The sequence below is a fragment of the Ptychodera flava genome, chromosome 5, assembly GCF_041260155.1.
Source record: "Ptychodera flava strain L36383 chromosome 5, AS_Pfla_20210202, whole genome shotgun sequence".
Lineage (NCBI taxonomy): Eukaryota > Metazoa > Hemichordata > Enteropneusta > Ptychoderidae > Ptychodera > Ptychodera flava.
In genome coordinates this window covers 11,795,155-11,814,955 of record NC_091932.1, presented here as the reverse complement: position 1 = coordinate 11,814,955, position 19,801 = coordinate 11,795,155, and the positions used below count along the sequence as shown (strand labels likewise).

Sequence of the window (19,801 nt, the reverse complement as noted above, 5' to 3'; positions counted from 1 at the left end):
ATTGACTGTGTGTGTTGTGCGCATCCAACAGTCTCCAACACCGAATTATCAGTTAAGTGGCTCGGATGAGGAGAAAAATGCATATTTAATCTGTTAAATTACTAAGGTAATCCCCCGTTTTTTTAAGACGGGTATGGATTAGGGAGTTTTGCAGTGGGACAACCTCGGCATCCCCGAGGAACTCCTGACAACACTGCCGTTTAAAGACAACGTAATTTCCAGTCGAAAGTGCTTCACTCCAAAATGACAGTCAGTAAGGCTTAGGCTTTTCTCGTGAGTGAAAATGGCTCACACTAATTCTTTAGCGAACACGGAAAATGTCTGTGACTTATATTCCGCACCAAAATTGGTGACATTTATCTGAGAACGCGGTGGACGAGGGCTTGCATATGGAATTAGCACCCCCCTTTTTAAGATGTAACGAAATTTTAGTAATGCGATTACCATGGAAATACGCAGCATTTTCAATGGCCGAACTAAGTCAGATCCTCGCCTCTCGCGTAATGACTTCCAAACGACGTCTCAAAACGCGAACATAAATATAAAACACAGCCAATTGTCAAAGAAAAATGTTTCCATTTCACTGAGATCAAAATGCAAAATGTGTAATTTCAGATGCAGGATATCAGAGCAATGAAAATTGGTGGTTAGCTCGCCGGCTGTCCATGACTTAACCGGCTCGTTTACCGGGTTTTATATCTGTGTAAATCGGCGCCCCATTTATTTGAAATCAACTTCTTACTATCTCGATTGAGCTAACAAATCTGCCCCGTAATCTTCGCTGTTTGAGCTGACTAACTCTATTTTGAATTGCTAAGTAACTGTGTTTCCCTCCTTCGTTTCGGGGCGTTTATAGAAATCTAGTGAAAGGCATGGCAGCGATTTTTTTTCGCAGTTCGTCTTCGCTGTGAGTGATTCCTTTCTGTTCATCTCGTGGCATTGCACCGTGTGCCTTGCTTTTTTGCTCTCGTGATGTCTTTCTCAAAATCGTATTACTTAGCAGGGAAATGTTTCTGTCCGTACTGATCCGCAGACACTTCCGTCGCCTGGCTTCGATCGGTTTGAGTCTTATAACTGTCGAGATGAATATGTCAAACATTGATGTGTCGCTGTCATGCGCAGCAGTCCCCTTTCCATTCAAATCGCAGAATTATGTTCGAGTTGTGTTGATAATAGCTATACAAACACGCGTCAGAATGTCGAATGTGTCATCAAACGTAATATTGCCCCTGTCTCAAGATTATTGGAATTTCAAAAAAATTGACGCAGAGAAACCATAACGTGGACGTGAAATGGTAAAGGGCTTCTTGTCGACTCTGCTTTTAGTTGTCTTTTGAAATCCTTCAAATCTCAAGATTTAAAATCCAATCAAATCATTTTCACAAGTGATTTGATCATCTGAAGTGCTCTAACACAAAAAGCGCGGGCAGCCTTTAGCTAGCATCCGTGGGAGCAATAAACACATCGACACTGCTCGTTTCACCGAAGAAATGAACATGTACATATTTCGAAATTTTAACAATTGTCGATAAAAAAGCATTGCGGTGTTTTACAACGTGTACAGGTCAGACATGTTTGTACCTTCTATTCATACGCCTCTCCGCTGAATCTATTTTTCACATTGTGCCAGTCAATGCTGCTCGACTCAGTTACACAACCAGAAATTCTCCCCCTTTCTTGTATAAAGTAATACTGCGAATTTATACACGAGAAAGGCTACAGGGTGCGGGGTAGGAGGTTCAGATAAGTGTTTGTTACTGTGAGGTTTTCAAAACGACACCGATGCGTTTTTAGAGACCAAAGACAGCTGTAAGAGAAAACGCTTTTGTGTCGGAGCACTCACAAATAGTCAGCCGTTTTGGTAATCCAGCAGTCTGTGCAATTTCTCCATCTAAGTGAGAAGAAGCCGTGACCTTAGAGCACACACGATTTAGCGTTCAGATTTTGAAAATCTAATATATGTGATTGAGAATGCGTTGTGAATTGCTTCATTGCATGTTATTGAACAGGGCGTCCTTTTTTTTCTTCTAGGGTTGATGCTCGTCCTGAAAACAAGAGTCCTTTTCTTGTCTTGTCGAGCAAAAAAAAAGGGTATTTAATAATAACAAGCATTTTAAAGTGTTATAAAGAATGAAGCGGATTTACTTTTCAATCTTGGAAATACAAACACATTTACAACCCGATCAGTGTTGATCGCACACACTCACTATTTCAATATTACAGGAGTAGCTATCTCTTTTCTCGCATTGTGACACTCGACATGCACTGAATTCATAACTCCGCTCGGATAAATATTACCCATCGCTTTAATGATCTTTTTCTCGATTCTTTTTGTCTCGTCTTGTTGAATAATCTCGTTGTCGAAATTTGTCACGACTGACAGTTCGCGAGGTCTGGTTACAATTACAATGATCAAGGCCTCCCCACTCTGCACATGTCTATTGTAACCTCTCACTTTTTAGCCCTGCCTTTCATCCGGGTCAATTTAATCCCCCCCCCCTTCTACCCCACCCCGAAAAAAATAATCAGGACATTTTCTCTAGAATATATTTCTGAAAATTGCCGGTAATACCGAAACTCTTATCGACTGCAATTAGCTTGGCTGTGAGCGGATCTGGGAACATTTGGCAGCGGTTGGCACGGCTGTAGAGATTCTCCTTGCGGATCGGAATCGAACCGTGTCTCGGAAAAAAAAGCTGCGAACAATAATCCACGCTCTCTGAAAAACTGAAGTCAATTTTTCACGGTGTTACTTTCAATGGCGACTAAGAGAAAGGACTTTTTTATTTCTGTGGAATTCTCCCATTCAAATGTCTTTGTCAAATATTTTGGCCATTATGGACTCAATATTGACTGCATGCTCTTGTCTCGAATCCACAGTGTTTGAAAGGCTATTGACTGTCTTCACTTGCCACGCATGGCGTACTGCTTCCCTCTTTTCGATGCCTTTGATCAGTAGGCCTTGAAAGGACTGAAATATCCACAAATTGTGCCAATTTCGGATTCATGGCATATTGCATATTATTGGGTACCTGTCATGAGTCTCTTACGAGTGGCAATCTTTCCATGTTAGGATAGGGTTGGAAAATTATAGCATATTCAGCCACATATTAGTTCTCATTTTGTTTTTAAATCAAGTATTTGAGAAATAAAGGCGTCCTGAGTTGTAAGCACGTAAAAACACACTCCCACTGTTGTCTGTTCACGGTGATATCAAGTCAAATTTCATCAATTTGTAAAAAAAGTCATTGCGCTTTTTGTTTTTATTCTCTTTCGCGCGCTTCAAAGCAGAACGTTCCAGGGGGGATGCAATCAGGAACAATAGTGCTAGCTTGCCGGTTCATATGAACTTTGAACATATCATTCTTAACACTGTTTAATGCCTGCTAGCTGTAAAATCAAAAACGGAAAAAGTTTCGTGGATTTTTGTCACCGTGTTTACTTGTGAAAGTTGCTGAGCTCTGTTTCTAAAAGCCAACAAGGGTACTACATCAGCGGGGAGAAAATAGCCGAGGGTAAAAAAGTAGGTCTCTCAACTCGTTCACTCAAGAACATCAAGATTTGCAAATACTGTTTTAGAAAAGTCAACGCTTGATTTTCATTCATTCCCGAATCGAACGTCAAACACAGCAATTTCCATGGTTTGTTTCAATGGTACCCTTAACACAAAAATAACAACTGATAACTAGCATGTCTGAGAAAAAACGCAAGTGGACTAAGTCAATTTGCTAATCATTTTAAATTTAGAAGCCAAATTATGTGACAACCAATACAAAAATCTAAAACACATCTTTCTGTCTTTGCCGGATGCCAAATTAGATGCAGCTATTCAAAAATGTGCCGAAAATCCAAACCCACGTGGTTTCAAGCGAGTGAGAACACTGCCATAGCGTCATCACTGTTGATATCTGGCAGACCACGTGACCAAGGTAGGCTTACCCCCTTGGCTTTGACGTCGTAATCACAAATATTATTGCGATTAAAAAGAGAAGCCCATATTTTAATCCGTCACCCGTGTAGCGACAAGTACCGCTGTGTTCTCCACAGAGTGGAAAGGGACGCCTGTTTCCTATTTACGCCGCTGATTACAACCCCGTGGTATCAAATGGCTTTTAATTAAGAACAAAATTGTGGAGGAAATCGACGTCCATGGTGTCGAGTTTGCAAACGGTATCTATGAACCTGTTGTCTGTTTACATCATCGCTGAAAGAGTCGAGTAGTTCTAGCAATTTAATCTATACCTTATGAAAACTTCATCGACTTTGGGCAGCGGTGACCCAGTGTACATAGCAGGAAACATTGGCCCCCATACGTTTTTCGAAGTTAATTATCTAAATTACTACCTTAGAATGAAAAAAAAAAACAAGCTCACAAAAATCTTTTGTCATTTTGCATAATCAAAATTCAAATAATGAACAGAGGATGTTAATTACTTTAAAAGAGTACATTCACGCTGATTATATGAAAATGCTGTACCTGACAAATCGTTTCAGAATTCGTTACGTGTCAGTTATGACCTGCATATTGTTGAGATGTAAGTAAACAAACGAACGAACAAACAAACATCGCGGCTGAACGACGAAGGGTCGACAATTCAACAATGAATGCGTCAATGAGAAAGATAACACGATGCCAATACGTCTTAATGACATTCATTGCGGGAAGACAAAACGCTGAAAAGAAAATGCGCGAAAAATTGATCGTTTATCGAAAAGATGAAGCTATCGAACTAAAAGCACATTTCATATATTAAGCAGACTTTTATATTAATATTTATATAGGGGCTACCCTGTACCATGACGTATTGGCTTCGCCAGACATTTCAGAGTACGGTTTCACTGACCAATCAAAACACTCGTACTTTATTCGTTGCAATTTACAAGAGAACAGTGAATTGTATTTTTGTGGACGTTTCGTGGACAAAATTTACCGGTTTTTGGTCGGGAAATAATTGCGTAATTACAGCGGCGAGGTAGAAATGCTACATTTTGGTGAGTTTTGAACAACTGTAAACTGAAGTTGAACGGACCTGTTGTGAGGGAGCATGCTATAGTGGGCTTTGCTAGGCTACTGTGAGTAGTACGGCTTGCGACGTCAGCCGATACAATATAAAAGCCAGCCAGCATCTTGAGTTTGAAATGAGGTGTAAAAATTCACTATAAAGCATTTAGGCAGGGCATTCAACAATTTTTGTATCCAACGCGAGGTGACCCGTCTGCAAATGTCACCCAACAATGTTTCATCGGGCCCAACCAAGCATACAGAACTACCTTCCTTGCCCTGCCTGTAGCTGCTTTTCACGTCACCCCAACGCCTTATTCTGGGCTTCACCCTTTTTTTTCTCGACTGATCGCTCGACTTCCGGAGGTAACACATTTTGGACCTCTCTCTGTCGTATTGTTTTTGCTACTACCCCTCTTAAAAATAAGATAAAGGGCTGACCTCGCACTAGACCACAACTTTTGAAAGAAAATTTCAGCGAGGTGAAGAAAGGTGTCGTCTGCTCACTCTAATTCGCATAATACTAATACAAAGTTTGGGATTCGGATTTCTCCAAGGGGGATTGGTTCGATGAATCTTCCCACTTGAATTCTCACTAGAAAATACCTGACCTTCACAGATCTACCGCCTTCATTGATACATTTCAAAGGACCAACAACAGTAACTTGGGCCAAGAAACGCACCTCTGACCAATGCACTTTCAAGACATAGCTACTCGTCCAAACACTTCACAGGCAGTTGGGTGTCTTCGCCTTGTAATATCCCCTCTTTTAGACACTATTGTCAGTTGCTAATATGCATATTTGCTGTCTATTCTCCCTTTTTCCCCGACAAACCTTTAAGAGTAGAAATAAGATAATCTGCCGGCAACTGGCTTGTTTTTGTTCGCGTTCTCCTTTGAAGCAAAACCTCATAGTGTTACTCATATTTGCATGTTCTTTAAATGTAGCTCTTTGTGTTGAACAAACGAACTAAGAGGTCTGCTTGTGTACTTTCTATTTCAAAGAATCCCCCAACACATCAATGGATACAAAATGATTTGCACACTAGTCGATTCTTGATCTAGTCTGGACTGAAGTTTCGCCTCGATCAAACCTTACCCCCTTTCGCTGACTCTCTTAATGTTCTTTCTCCCGTCCCGTTATCACTTCCCGAACATTTTAACTAAGTCAATCCGGACACACAGAGGTTTCAGACTTCTAATCTAACGTTTATAAACTAACCGTATATCTGTTTAGGTGGCTGTAGGTCTCAAATCGGGGCTGAAAAGTACGCATAAGGGAAACTGCCCGCTGTATTTGTGTTCGCGTCCTGGGACTCACGTAGAAGGAAAATGGCGGTCGTCACTGTTTGAAGGGGGTACTAGGAAGATAGTGCATACCTCGAACAATACCTAGCGAAATTTTTGAGTGCAATTGCGGTGAGCAATAATTGAAAAGTTCTGGCGGTATTGTAGCAATCCTTTGCCGTCACACCACGGTGTCATTCAGTCCTTACTGAGAATTGGGGCGGACGTACACAGAAGGGCGATTATGAAATACCCAGCAGAAGACTGAAGTCTTAAATGAATCCCAATTGTGAATGGTCTTGTTCAGCATTTTCCAACCAAATTGCTTTTCTCGTTTACTACTTTGTTCGAGCGAGAGATGACAAGAAAGACATCACAAACGCTATTGTTTTTCGCCGTTCCAGTTTATCTGAGAGCGGCTGTACTTTGAAAGGGACAGCACTAGTCCGTATTAACGACAGCGACTTTTTGTCAATAGGAGAGAGCTGTCAATTGGCTCCACACGGAAAAAAGCGTCCACAACTGGTATCCTTGTAAGATTCGCTGATATATCCAGCCTCGTGTTGAAATCAAACTCAAAACGGTTTGCATAGATCTTTGAAGAGGACGTAACACTGTTGGTTGTATTGGAACGAAAGGCAAACCTGACGCTGGGACAAATACCTACTCGAAGAGGCGAAGATTTCGTGCAGGGTGGTGTGTTTACGCTCTCACCCTATGGTGGCATAGTTGCCGTTCAACTGATAGGGCAAGTTAAACCAAAGCTGCGATCCGTTCTCGAAAACAAAAAAATACTGATTTTGTTTTATATTGGCGATTTAAACTATGACGACAAACTCACTCCCCGAACAAAATACAAATAAACAATCTCCAATCGGCCGGCTGTCGGCTAGACAAGTGATAAAAGGGGTAAGCAATGGCGAACGCAACCGAATCTAAACTGACAGCGAAAATGGAGGTAACCCTTGGCGAGCCAGAATTAATAACATAGATGTTTCAAGCGATTAGTTTCGATGTTCGTGTCGGAGGGGGCAATTAAACGCGATCGCCGAAGACTTGAACAAATGACAACTTAAGTATAAGTCAATATTTGAGAGTCTAAACGCTCTGTACATTTTTATTTAGGGGATAGGAACAATGGTGTAAGGGGGGACTTGCACATAGATTGAACCAATGTTATGAACCGAACAGTCGTTTAATACCGGCCAACATCTGTCCACAGAATTATAAACATTCTATGAGAGTGTCAAACAGTAGTGGGTAGAAATCGAATGATCAAATTGCTAGATATTTTCACGAGGTGTGAATTGTAGTGTTTATCTGTTGTATCAGAATTGTTGATGCGCACAGAACGGTTCCAAATAACTCCCTAGTGCAGGATAATTTGGGTCTGACATCACTTACTACGTGAAAATGGCCCTAACAAGTTTTGTCGATTGGGGGATGTCTGATATTATTAATTTGAATTTTTCCAGTGGTTATCCCGCCGTGCCCCGTTGTCGCCTGATTATGCCCATACTGTTCTGGTATCGCCGGGATCAAAAAGTAAACTAGCGCACGTCGAGACGGTTTTGGTTGCTTGGTGTGTCTATTCACCAGACGGGGGACCCGTTGCTTTGCTAGCGCCTGATGGTATCGCTTGTGAACATAGGAGCTCCTATTACGAATGATCACCCTTGAAAATCAAAGGAAAAAAATGAAGCCATAAGGGTGAAGTCGAATAATTATGCTTATTTTCATCGAGCTAGCAATCTCAAGGACTGAGACGAAACGCCGATGTAGCGAGAACGGCCGAAAGCTGTTTGCAAAGACGGTCGAAAATATCAGTTCACATGGCTGCCGTCCCAGATAACATTTCGCGTCAAAGATGACAGCGTTGAAACGGTTGTCCTTTTTTTCAGTCGATGTCGTTTGACAGCGTTTACTGTCACACGCAAAACATAGCAGCAACCTAGCCATATTGTGTATGACCCTAATTATATATAGCTAACGTCTGGGCAACGAAATCTCAAAAAACTTCACGTCGACGCTGACAGTTGGCGACAGTCGACAGAACATCCCTGGCTATATCGCGACTAAAAAAACTGCAGCCAGTTGAAATGAAGCGACAAGATGCATAATTTGCAGCGCAACACCGCTTCGATCGTTCGTTTTGTTTCCACTTCGCTAGAGACCTTTTTCCCTTCTGTTTTCGAAGCTAAGCTCGAGATCGATAACAATTTACCGACAAACTGTTCGTCGTTTATGCTATTATATGCAACCCGGCCCCGCTGAATTCCACCGCGTTTGTCTAATTCGCTTGAAAATATCAAGCAACCCCACCCAGCCTCGACGTCCGCTGTCCCACCTATAATTACATCCACGTTTTCCAGTCTGAAAACAAGGTTTCCGCGATTGCTTGCACTCTGTTCGGGGATGTATGACTCAGATTCGAAAACGTTGACGGTTCAAACTTCTGTAAATTAAGACAGCTTGAATTACCTATGCAGTTATGCGGATGTGGCGTTAGACGAAGCCTGTTTGTTGTTGTGGTTGTTTACCAAAAATATGACACCACAGATACGAACCTAAGTCTGGACACCAACGTTTATGAAATATCAGAATAAGAGACTTTCAGCTTTCTAGCTCGACACACGGACAAGGCTGTACCAATGAAAGAGAGGATGAGCGGTTTTTTTTGCGAAGCTTCGGTGCAATTTCAGTCGAAAACGGTTGCTTTTGGATAATGCTCAAGAAAATAGGTCATATCGACCGATAATTTGTTCCAACAATAGCATAATTTCAATATTTGAGAGACAGATTTGGATAAATTTGGATATTTTACACAGACACAGCGGCCTAAGTGAGACGCCGAAATATGACAAAAATCAAATCAAAAAGAAAACAGCTTAGCTAAAGTTGCTGAAGCTGGCGAAAAGTTCAGTCTTACCTGAGATTCCGAGTCGAGTCCATGGGTTAGTCCGGAGCCGTGAAGTAGAAGATCTGTGTCAGGGTTCCGAGTCCGTGATGACCGCCGTGAACTAACACGTCAGGGCGACGAACCCCGCCGTAGTCCCGCCGCCCGTCCAATGCCGATAGCTGTGGCATGCCCGGGTGCATGTTCGTCTGAAGGTGCAGCGGGTCGGCGTCCTCCCTGTGTCGTAGCACATGCTGGGGCCTGTGCTGGGCCTGGAGTTGGTGGTAGTGTTGCTGGGGTTGGTGGAGGGTGTTGAGGTGTGAGTAGGGGTCTGTGTTCACGTGGTGGTGAAAGTCCAGTTGAGAGGGCTGCTGGGGTATATTGTAGGGTGGTGGGAAGTATGGGGGTTGGAAATCCGTGGTGGGTGTGTGGGAGAGCCTGGGTGCCGACGTAAAGGATGACGATGAATTGCCAACTGTTCCTGCCGTAAACCCGGATCGATGGCCCGTTACAAGATCTGTCCGTTCCTGGAAAAAAGGCAGAGAAAGAAAGATCGTATTAGCAAAATGTGGTTAAACATTCACTAACTTAATTTCAAAAAAAAACCTGAAAACAGACACAGATAATAAATGTCACAAATGAGAGTCTTAGATTGTGTTGTTGTTTTTGTTGTCATACAAAAAGCAATGTCATCACGGGTAACACTGTTGGTGGTTGGTTCTCGTGTTCTGAGCTCTGTTTTCAATGGCTCTGTTATTAAAACATAATGAACTGGCCCGTGCAGTGAAATTTGGAACGATCAACGCCTCGATGCGTCTTTAAAAACAGCAAATCTAAGTCTGTGCGTACATTTTGTGCGTCGTCGGAGCTGGTAACATCACATCACAGTGAAAGGGGGGACATTTTCTGTCCGCGTTTTTCACCGTGGCGACGCACCGGCCGCATAACGACACATTGAACGAGAATAGGGTAGGAAAAAGGTCCGCAGTGAATAATATCCGCGTCCAGTCACTCCGGCCGCCGCTTCTCTACTTCCCTCAGACACACTGAATGAATGGCAGCGGAGTAGTGAACGCGGATAAATAGAACGTTAGGATTATTGTGGAAAAAGCGCAGGCACCTCGGAGCCGTAGCTTGAGTCAATTAAGCCGTGGACTGAGGGCATGCCGCCGGGAGACTGGAAACCAGTGTACTGAGTTGTTTGGCTGACTGAAACGTCTGTGGTTGTGCGCCGCCGACTCGCTCGGGTTTATATACTTATTGGCTAATGCAGGCTGATGGAGGGAGCTCTCTTGCTGTTAATAAGCTCCTACCTGGGCCATAATAAATGCTGGATGGGTGCACCTCTCAGTCAGTCAGACGGCTGGAGAGGTTGGTTGACGGGGTCTGGCAAACCCGCTTTTGGTCATTTAAGTTGCAGCATGGGTGATTGTGGTGGAAGTCCGTCGACTTGGTGAATCGAATGGCTGTATACAGTCACGCTATTAGTACAAAAACACAACACACAGTGTACACTGAACTGACTGTCTGTGGAGGTCAATTCCCCGTTTGTGATAGTCGATTGATTCAAACTGGAGTGCCTGTTCGGAATCGAGTCCTATTCGAATCAAAATACCGCCTCAAGGCGACGAGCAGATATAATAGCCGTAGAAAAAAAGAGACGCCGGGCTCGGAGCTCACTCGTCTTTGTGAAGGAACGGTGAGTCACATAAACCGGTTTGGTGCATATAGTACTAGGCTGATGCATGCAACGTATTGCTACGAGTGAAATCTCCTCCAGCGCAGATCGGTGTGTTTGTGGTGCCGATAGCCCAGCCCCTTTTTGCAGAGGCCTTTTACTACGCGGGGATGTTGTGAATGGCGTGCGGGACATATTTTAATTAACTCGATGTCTAGCGTACTAAATCATTCCGCAATTACGTAGGGGCTCTTATTGGCCGACACCGGTTCGGTAGTGTTTAACAAATAGTGTGTAAATAAATTACGGGCGTTTAAAATGATTGACACCTCCCACTTAACAAATCCTCTCTCGTTTTGCCATCTCACACCCAATAGCTCGCTGACAATAAATAGGAGGGCGGAGCAGTTGATAGTCTGTTCGGAATACTGTGTGAAGGTAGTCGTCAATGACCAAGTGCTATTCTCCACAGAGGGCGTGACTTAGACGCTGTCTATTGGCAAGTCAAGCCCCCATTTTCTCGGCTTGCCTGTACTCAACACAGTAACACCCCGAGTTTGACAAGCGCGGATTTGAGGACCGGCTGTAGTAGGGCGCTTTTTTTCTTACCGTGGCAGCTCGTTCGGTCAGATTCTGCACCCAGCGCGTAGGAGATTGTTTCGAGTCTGAAGGACTGTTTGTTGATAGCTGCCGGGTGGTTTGTGTTGTGAACCCGGGTGTGATAAGTTACAGTTCTCTCGGCGTGGTGTCTTGTCGCGATGCGACTAATTCGGCTACCCCATACTATTGTCTAAAGACAGGCCATGCAATTAACGCTACTAAATCATATTAACACCCATAGCGTCCGGGGCAAATTACAAAATAAACTAAATTGTTGATTGCGGGTATTTTACAACAAGGTGCAAAGTGGCCTGCGAAAACCCATACTGTCCACTTTAAGGTGACGTACGCTATTTGCGTAGAAAATCAACAACTTCCGGGGAAGTTCAGCGCCGGGACGCGCCCCATGCCGCAATGCGAGCTGGGGTGCGGTTGGTGTTTGGAAACCACGTACAGATTCACCGTTGCCTTCTCAAGTATCCATCTTTCTTCACGGGAGAATGTATGGCCTGAGTCGGCAGCGCCGCTGCAATTACTAGCCAACTAATTGCGATGTAGTTGCGATGCCTGTTTTAAATAATTATACGTCTTCTCTGGTTACACACGGTGGTGTAACTGATTTCGTTTGATACTGTAGCGCGATGAACGGCGAGATCCGAAGCGATATCGGGTGTCGTGCCTCGCCAAATGATGAGATGCGAAGCGAAGATACAGCCATGCGGTTGCGCCCATCCCACCGTAAGTGTTGAAAGCAAATGTCATGCACGACAGTGTTTTTTCCTTATCTCAACTGCCCCTAGAAATCACCTATCGCCATCGTTGTATATCTACATGTAATTCCGCTAAGATGAAAAGTTCTCCAACGCTAGTTTCAGCTCCTCTGAAACGCAAAGTTTTTCGCCAGACCTCTAGATTTTTTAGCTTTGATGATACAAAACTTGCAAATAAACTCCCTTTACGTTGCTTTCGTTTACACATATTGAATGCACTCCATTAACACTTGCATACGCAACAGGGGAGAGTGGATCTAGGCATCTCAGATGTATGAAATTAAAACTAGAAGCATTAACCGTTTCGACTTTCGCTAAAAAAGTAAGTTAATTTCTAAATTGGGTTTCCATGGTAACAAGTGGAAACAATTTAACTGGAAACTTTTGTCGCTAAAATGCTCTTTAGGAGTGAAGGGTTTTGTTGCTATTGGCCAGGAATTTCCCGCACTTTTAACTTTCCCTTGTTTTCTCTGCCCGCCTTTCCCCCTTCTTTGCTACCCTCACTTTCTTTTTCATCCTGCCCCATTTTTCCCCAATGCATGGTTATTTGTTTGAGTTGAAAAACACGCCATTCAAGGAACGCGTTTAGTTACTGTCCAAAAAGAACTAATTAATTCACAGAGTCTGTAAAGGGAGGTAGGCGGCGTCCACAGACCCCTTTTTCACCTGTGCATCGGTATAACTTTCAACTTTACGAGGAGCCCTGTCCGGCCGAGCGATCAGAAGTTGCGAATTAAACGATCCGTCTCTACCTTTGGGTGGCAACCGAAGCGAGAGTGTTTCGAAACGCCTAAGTGTGCCTGTTCCCCCTCAATGCTGTCTCCGCTAATAGGGCGCGCTTCATCGCACTTTCCCGCCCTCTCCCGTCACTGCACAGAGAAAACGGCCAGGGACTTTCCTTTGATCTTCCGGGCAAACAAAAAATTATTAAGCGTGTTTTGGAGGCTTTGTTGTTGATAGAGAAGTGGGGTACATTTTGTAAGAACTTCGTAATATTACTCCGACGATGTTTTGATGGCAAATTACTGGGGTGGAGATGCCGGCCACATTTTTTGCCCGAACAGCCTCAGACGCGCCAACAGTTCCATTTTCCAATTGAGACCAACAAACCCAAATACACACCGCTCGCATCCCCAGCGACGCTTGATTATTTTCCCAGCCAATAAAATGTTGATTTTTGAAGTTTGTTTATATGTTCAGAAGTAATTTGGGTTCTCCTGAAACGTTAGCGCGGTGTCTAAACAATGTGATTTTGCTTAGTCTCGGCAGAGGGTTGAATCGGTGGTATTGGCCACTTCAACACAGACTGAGTACCCACATCGTCATCAGTCCAAATATCAAGAAGTTGTAGATTTCACCTCTGCTATCCCATATTTTTGTCCAAAGTACTCCGTCTCAAGTGTCTCTCTCACAGTTAAAAGCATCAACTTTTAGCCGCACTTCAAGTTTCTGAACAGCACATCGCTTCCTTGTCTTCAAAAAGGCAGTCGTGGCATTGGACTTTTTTTCCTAAATGTGTCCAGCACAAAGAACTTTGGACGGACAAAAATAGCGAATTCGTTAAGGAAAGGAGCTGAATGGAGAACAATGACTGCGACAGACAACGCCACAGTGGGTAAATTTGTCCAGCCCCCACTGGTTATGTGTTTGTTTTTAACATATCAAAGTATTTGCGGATAAGCTGAGGCAAGAATATAGTCCATATTATGTACACTGACACACGCTCAGCGTATGCACAAAAAACTCAAAATTCCTGGTGGACTCTGCTACCCTCTACATTTCGCCATCAGAACACATTTGGTTGTCTGCCGTTGAAACTGAAACCTAAAATCTATTTCGGAAAATTGGTTTCACCAAAATTGATCGAGATGGAAATTTTCGGTTCTCGAACGGTAATCTGACAATTTTTTGCATAGTTGTGACGTTATAATTACCAGAAGTAAAATTTGGAAATGACTATATCAAGAAAACTATGCTATTAAAGTTGTCGCTACCTAGTGCGTTTTACCTTCACGTTACGTCCGCCTGTCCATAGTTTCGGGAAAAAATCGTCGTTCCCAAATGATGAACTACCGTTTTTAGCAAGAATCGCCGGTAGGAATGACCATCAACAAAACAAAACAAAACAAAACGAGAAGAAACCACAACAAAACGATACAGTTGCTGCCACAATGCTACGACCAACCATACAGAATGTGCGGCAAGGGTGACACTATTAAGCCAAAAGCATAAAAAGGCCCTACAACTTTGGCGAGTACTCTACCACTATATATGAAAATCAAACTAAATAACAAACTCCCTTCGCCCACAAACAAAGTACTTCAAAAACAAACAACTCGAGCCATGTATTCTGGCTCCTTACGCTGTAATCGTAAAAAATGCCTGCATTAACGAGGATAATTGGTTCCATGCTGGACAGGAGCGCCATTGCAAAAATTCACGCACCATAACGAAGGCGAGAGGTAAATAAGAACAGTGCTTCTGCGGCGCATGTTTCGCCAAATTCAAGGGTAATCAACCTTCATTTTTCACACAGCATTGTCTTTGAAGAACTATGGTTGAAGATATCACCTTCACTATTGGTGAAAACTGCCCTTTCTCTGGCCCAGAGATAACCGTTTTGTGTTCTACAGTACAACAAGACAGACGGCAAAATATGGCGGAATATTGGTCTTCTTTATTTTGAATTGGACTCGGTGAGCCTCGGCTGATTGCTGATGAATTTTGGAATATATCGATTCTTTTTGTGTAAATCTAAGGAAATGGCGCTCACAAACACTATACAGATGATCTGGAAAGTGTGGAATGATGTGAAAATTTCGCTGCTGATCATGATATCTTAAACGTAGAGCAAAAGTTGCAGCGACCAAAGCGACATTTTTCCACGGTCTAATAGATTGGTTTTTTACTGTCTATTTTCCCCTTTCTCCTCGTTTGAACAATATCGCGTTCCCGATGTCCATTTCAGTGATTGAAATTGACCTCTTTAAAAAGCAACATTTCTGTGTCCGGTATTTTTTGATATTATCACTAGAGAAGGTAGAATCGTCTATCCATGTTAAGTGTGTTTGTATTGCTGCCTGGGAATGGAGAATTGTAATAAAAATATGCAATGAGAAATTACAACCCGTCAGCTCGTCTTTCATAGTTGTTTTCGCACATCAAATGGCACGACAAATTAACACTCATTAAAAATTCAAAAGCCAGACTAATGACATGTTGACGAAATTTTCATCTCACACAGAGATGGAAGCAAATTTTTAATCTTTGATCAATCCTAGAACCAGTTTCGATTGAAATGTCCTTGCCACGTCTGCAGCTACAAACTCAAAATCTTTAAATACCAGGTCGACACTAACCAATCAAACAAAAAACGTGGATCATAAACCCAAAAATCTCACTCTGGGAAACTAAAAGTTCGCCTGACATGGCCAGTGTTAACTCGTCACCCCAGGCAACATTCAACTGTAATTTTGAATATTGTAAATTTCAATAATTTTATTTTTTTACGCTGATATAAATTTGGACACCATACCTGATGATTAATAGTTGCGTTAGACGAATGGAAAAAAAGAGTGGTGGCGACGCCATGAGAATTGAAACGCGCTGGTTTTAATGGGCTTTGTTTTGAAGAAGTGGTTTGGAAGAGCCAGTATCATGACTCAGTGAGATGGGTGACCCCGGGAGAGAGAACACACACTACTGTTCTCCTTTTAAGGCATTACGTCGACTGACCTTACTTTTTTTGATTCCGTGAAGACTTCCCTGTCAAAATTCGGTAAACCGGCCAGCATGGAAGTTTTCCAGCCACTCTTCGGGGGGCTTAGAGTTGTGTGCCCATGAAAAGGGGGTGACCCCGGGCTGAGTGGCTGCATGTCGCTTCTATTATTCTAGCATTTAGGGGCAGCTGAAAGAATCAAAGCATACTTTTGGACTTTTTTCATCTGTCTTAAACCGATCGATGACCAATTGCTAGGTTTGTTTTTCAACTCTTCAAGGTCTAAAAGTCGGGGTTTTTTTTGTTACAGAGAAGTTATCTTGCGATGCAAACTTTTGGGATACACTGTGTGAGCCCTGTAATTAAAGAATACTTTATAACACATCAGAAGATTTGTTGTTATTAATCTCAAGTTTGGGATAATAAGCCATTCTGTGGAAACGTGTATTTTTACCAAAAATAGACTTAGCGTTTATTTTTTGTAATGGATGTGACAAAGCAAATACGAGACAACAATGAATCTCCCAGTTCATGTTCCTTAATTCCGTCAAGACCTATGAATTCAAGGGCTGGCTTAAATTCCGGCGATTTTCTTAAGCGGTCACGGTAGACGAACTGTTGAGAGGACATGAAAAGGGTTCGGGTGATTTTGAGAAACGGATGACGTATGCGCTTACTAAATGTAGCACTCTGCCAACAGCTGCGACGATTTAGGGGCAGCAGAGAAATGAACACGCTCAAGCGAACAAATATGCAACAATGTCTACAACAGAGTGAGGTTTTATAAGCAAAGCCAAAACGCCGACCAATCACGTCTCCTCATACGGTTGCGGCTAATTGAAATTAAACACAACTAAAATTTGAACGGCTGGATTGCGTTTAGGAATTACAGATCCCTATCTCTGTCGAGCGAAAGCTGAAATCGACTTTTCAGTCCCCGAAGACATCGGCAACTTCGAGTGAAATTAAGGAAGATGGTCAATCTTCTTGTTTGCAGACTTGTTTGGTTTTTTTGTTTTCTTTTTCTTTTTCTTGTTTTGGAAACACTGGACGCTAGAAGGGTGAAAATTCCCATCGGGGCTGGTACGAAATCTAGCCAAGAAAATGAATTTTGATATGAAATGAGGCAAGGGCAGTGACACATACGGGTGATCCATTTCAAAGCCTTCCGAAAAGCGGATTGAACGGACCACACGCATATGGAAAGCGGGCTCACGCCGAGAGAGGCAAAAGCAAGAATCCCCCCAAAAAAGTTAGATCCTGCTTCACCGGTTGGCGTTCCTTGCTTAGCTATCAAAGATAACCGAAAGAAGGAACAAATGACTGAGTAACTTTAACTCAATTTGTCATTATCTTAATGTCCCCCTCTCCTCTTTACATTGAGAGTCAACTGGACGCAATATTGAGTGTGACTCAGTGATGGGGTATGATACAGCCGCGGACGGCATTCCCTCACACTTCACATCATTAATTCTAAATTAATCTAGGTCTCTATTTTTCTGTAAGGGATTTGAGGAACATTGGTCTCCCATGAACCAGTAAATAAGGCAATAGGAAACGCTAGCCCGGCACCTTTTGATGATGACTGGAAATTATGCCAGCAATTTTTGAAGAAAATTGCGTCAGCCGCCAAGTTCAAATACCGCGGTGTTTTCTTTCGTTTTCCTTTTTTTCAGCGCACACAAATCCTTTAATAAAAGATCTAAGTAGCGTCCAGTAAAGTTTGGAAAATTTAACCCGCGCCTCCTTACATTTTGCCTTTGATAGAAACGAATTTAGACTGCACGTGTTTTCCAAAATTTAAAGCAAGTCACACGATAAAAGTATTCGAAAAATGTTCCCCTGTCTGTGATAAAATGGACCGAAGCCGCGTGCATTGATTGCCGGAGACGCGAGAAACACTGGAGTAAACAAAATACTTCCAATCGAACGGACAAACCATCTCGCTGGAGTCGAAAGATTTATCGCTCAGTGTAAATACACACAATCAGGAACTCGATATAACAGGGCAATATCGAAAAGACAATTTGTTGCCTATGAGTCTACACATTGCTCAAGGCTTATCTCAACTGTTTTAAGCCCTGTCATGCTCCCAGCATCCCTTTCGGAACAGACACCTTCCATGTTACGGATAAAATCATAATCCAGGTTTTTCTATGGTATTTATTTTCTAATTCTCGTTTCAATTTCATGGGTATACAATTTTCGCCATATTCGTGTCTCATGCTCGCTATCATATTGAGTCCACTGTGGCCGTAAAAGAATAAACGTTACCCTTACAAATTATATATATATATATATATATATATATATATATATATATATATATATATATATATATATATATATATATATATAGTGTGTGTGTGTGTGTGTGTGTGTGTGTGTGTGTGTATGTGAAACATTTATTGAATGTGCATGATTATAAATATTCTGTATTATACCACATCATTTATTTTTGAAATATCACATTTAATAACCTTAAAATAAAGCTAGCTGGTAATTCAGACACGTCATCGATTTTTAGAACTGTTCACGGCATTTTCAAACAAGCTTGCTGATTACAATCTACCTTTTTTCTTAGATCTTGAAAACTCACACAAATGCCTGTTTAAGGGGAAGAGATAAATGACACGACTTAAATTGACAGGTTTTTTACACGAAAATTTATGTGCTTGTCAGAGGCTAGCTGACCCTTTGGACTTTCGCGTTGATTGATTATGCCGTTCAAAATATGTTGCGTTTATTTGACAATTTGGACGAGTCTTTACAAGGAATCATAAAAAAAACCTTGTGTCGTTTTGAGGACTCCTCGCTCAGAGAAATGCAATAAATAAATATATGAAGTTGTTGTTGGAAATATACACAGCCCCTGAGGAACAATAAAACTTGGTTAGCGTTCGGATTAACTAAAAACCCGGGTAATTAATGGCCGGGGCTTTGTGTTCGTAGATTCCAAGTTTCTGAAAACGGGGCCGTTTTTCTTACTTTACGCGATTACGTAGGGACGCTCGGGCGTTTGGTGGGAGACACATCTAAGACTTGTAAATTTAGTTTTATTTTCTTCCCTTCTCAGATCTCTTACAAGCTCTTATTTGAGACATGGTCTCATCTGCAAGACCACAAGACACTGCTTGTTTTCTTGTTGAATGGGTGCCTTACAGTGTCTGCACGGGCTTTGTTTCCTTAAGTGAGGCATTATCTTCCCAGTTTTGAAGTGAAAGACTCAGGATGTCACGTGATGCCAATTTGAAGGAATCGGTCATTAGATTGTTAGAAGGCCTAATTGAGGAGTTGTTCACAGTTTATGGATGAAAAGGAACTAGCTTAATCAATGGTACGCGTGACATTCGACAATAACTGATTGAGTTTTAACGCACGGATGGGTTTATCAAAAAACGAAGAAAGAGAGAGAGAGACACACACAGAGAGACACAGAGAGGCGGAGATGGTTAAGGAAAAGTACAGCCAGCCAGACTGACAGACAGACAGACAGAGATGGTTGAGGGAAAGTATTGCAAACTTTAAACATGCTCTTTCACAAAGCACGGCGATGTCTTGAGCTACCTGTTCAAGCTCTCTTTCTTAGACTGACTTCTATAGATGTCCAGTACAGCATGATTCATGTTATGTAAACTCATAAAGGGCTACTCATGTTGGTCTGTTCAGTAGAATCAAAGAATCTATTCAACGGACTCGGGTTTTTTTGTGTGGCTGTATCACTGCCACACCGAATGCCGGAATACAAATAGCAGCCTCAGTGCCTACAAATTAGCACAAACTTACAATGTAATTAGGGGATATTTAACACGACAAATAGGCTCGCCAACGGGAACATTATGGGCTGCG

At 42.3% G+C, this 19,801-nt stretch overlaps 1 protein-coding gene across 1 annotated transcript in view; it reads right to left on the bottom strand.

Moving 5' to 3' along the window:
• The window catches only part of LOC139133019 (transcription factor AP-2-epsilon-like), an 83,313-nt gene extending 72,270 nt beyond the window's left edge, over positions 1-11,043 (bottom strand). Inside the window, 3 exon segments of the mRNA XM_070699402.1 lie at positions 9,220-9,287; positions 9,290-9,713; positions 10,500-11,043. Of these exon segments, the coding sequence (XP_070555503.1) occupies positions 9,220-9,287; positions 9,290-9,713; positions 10,500-10,508 (501 nt within the window). The 5' untranslated portion in view covers positions 10,509-11,043.
• Between the last annotated feature and the right edge of the window lie 8,758 nt (positions 11,044-19,801).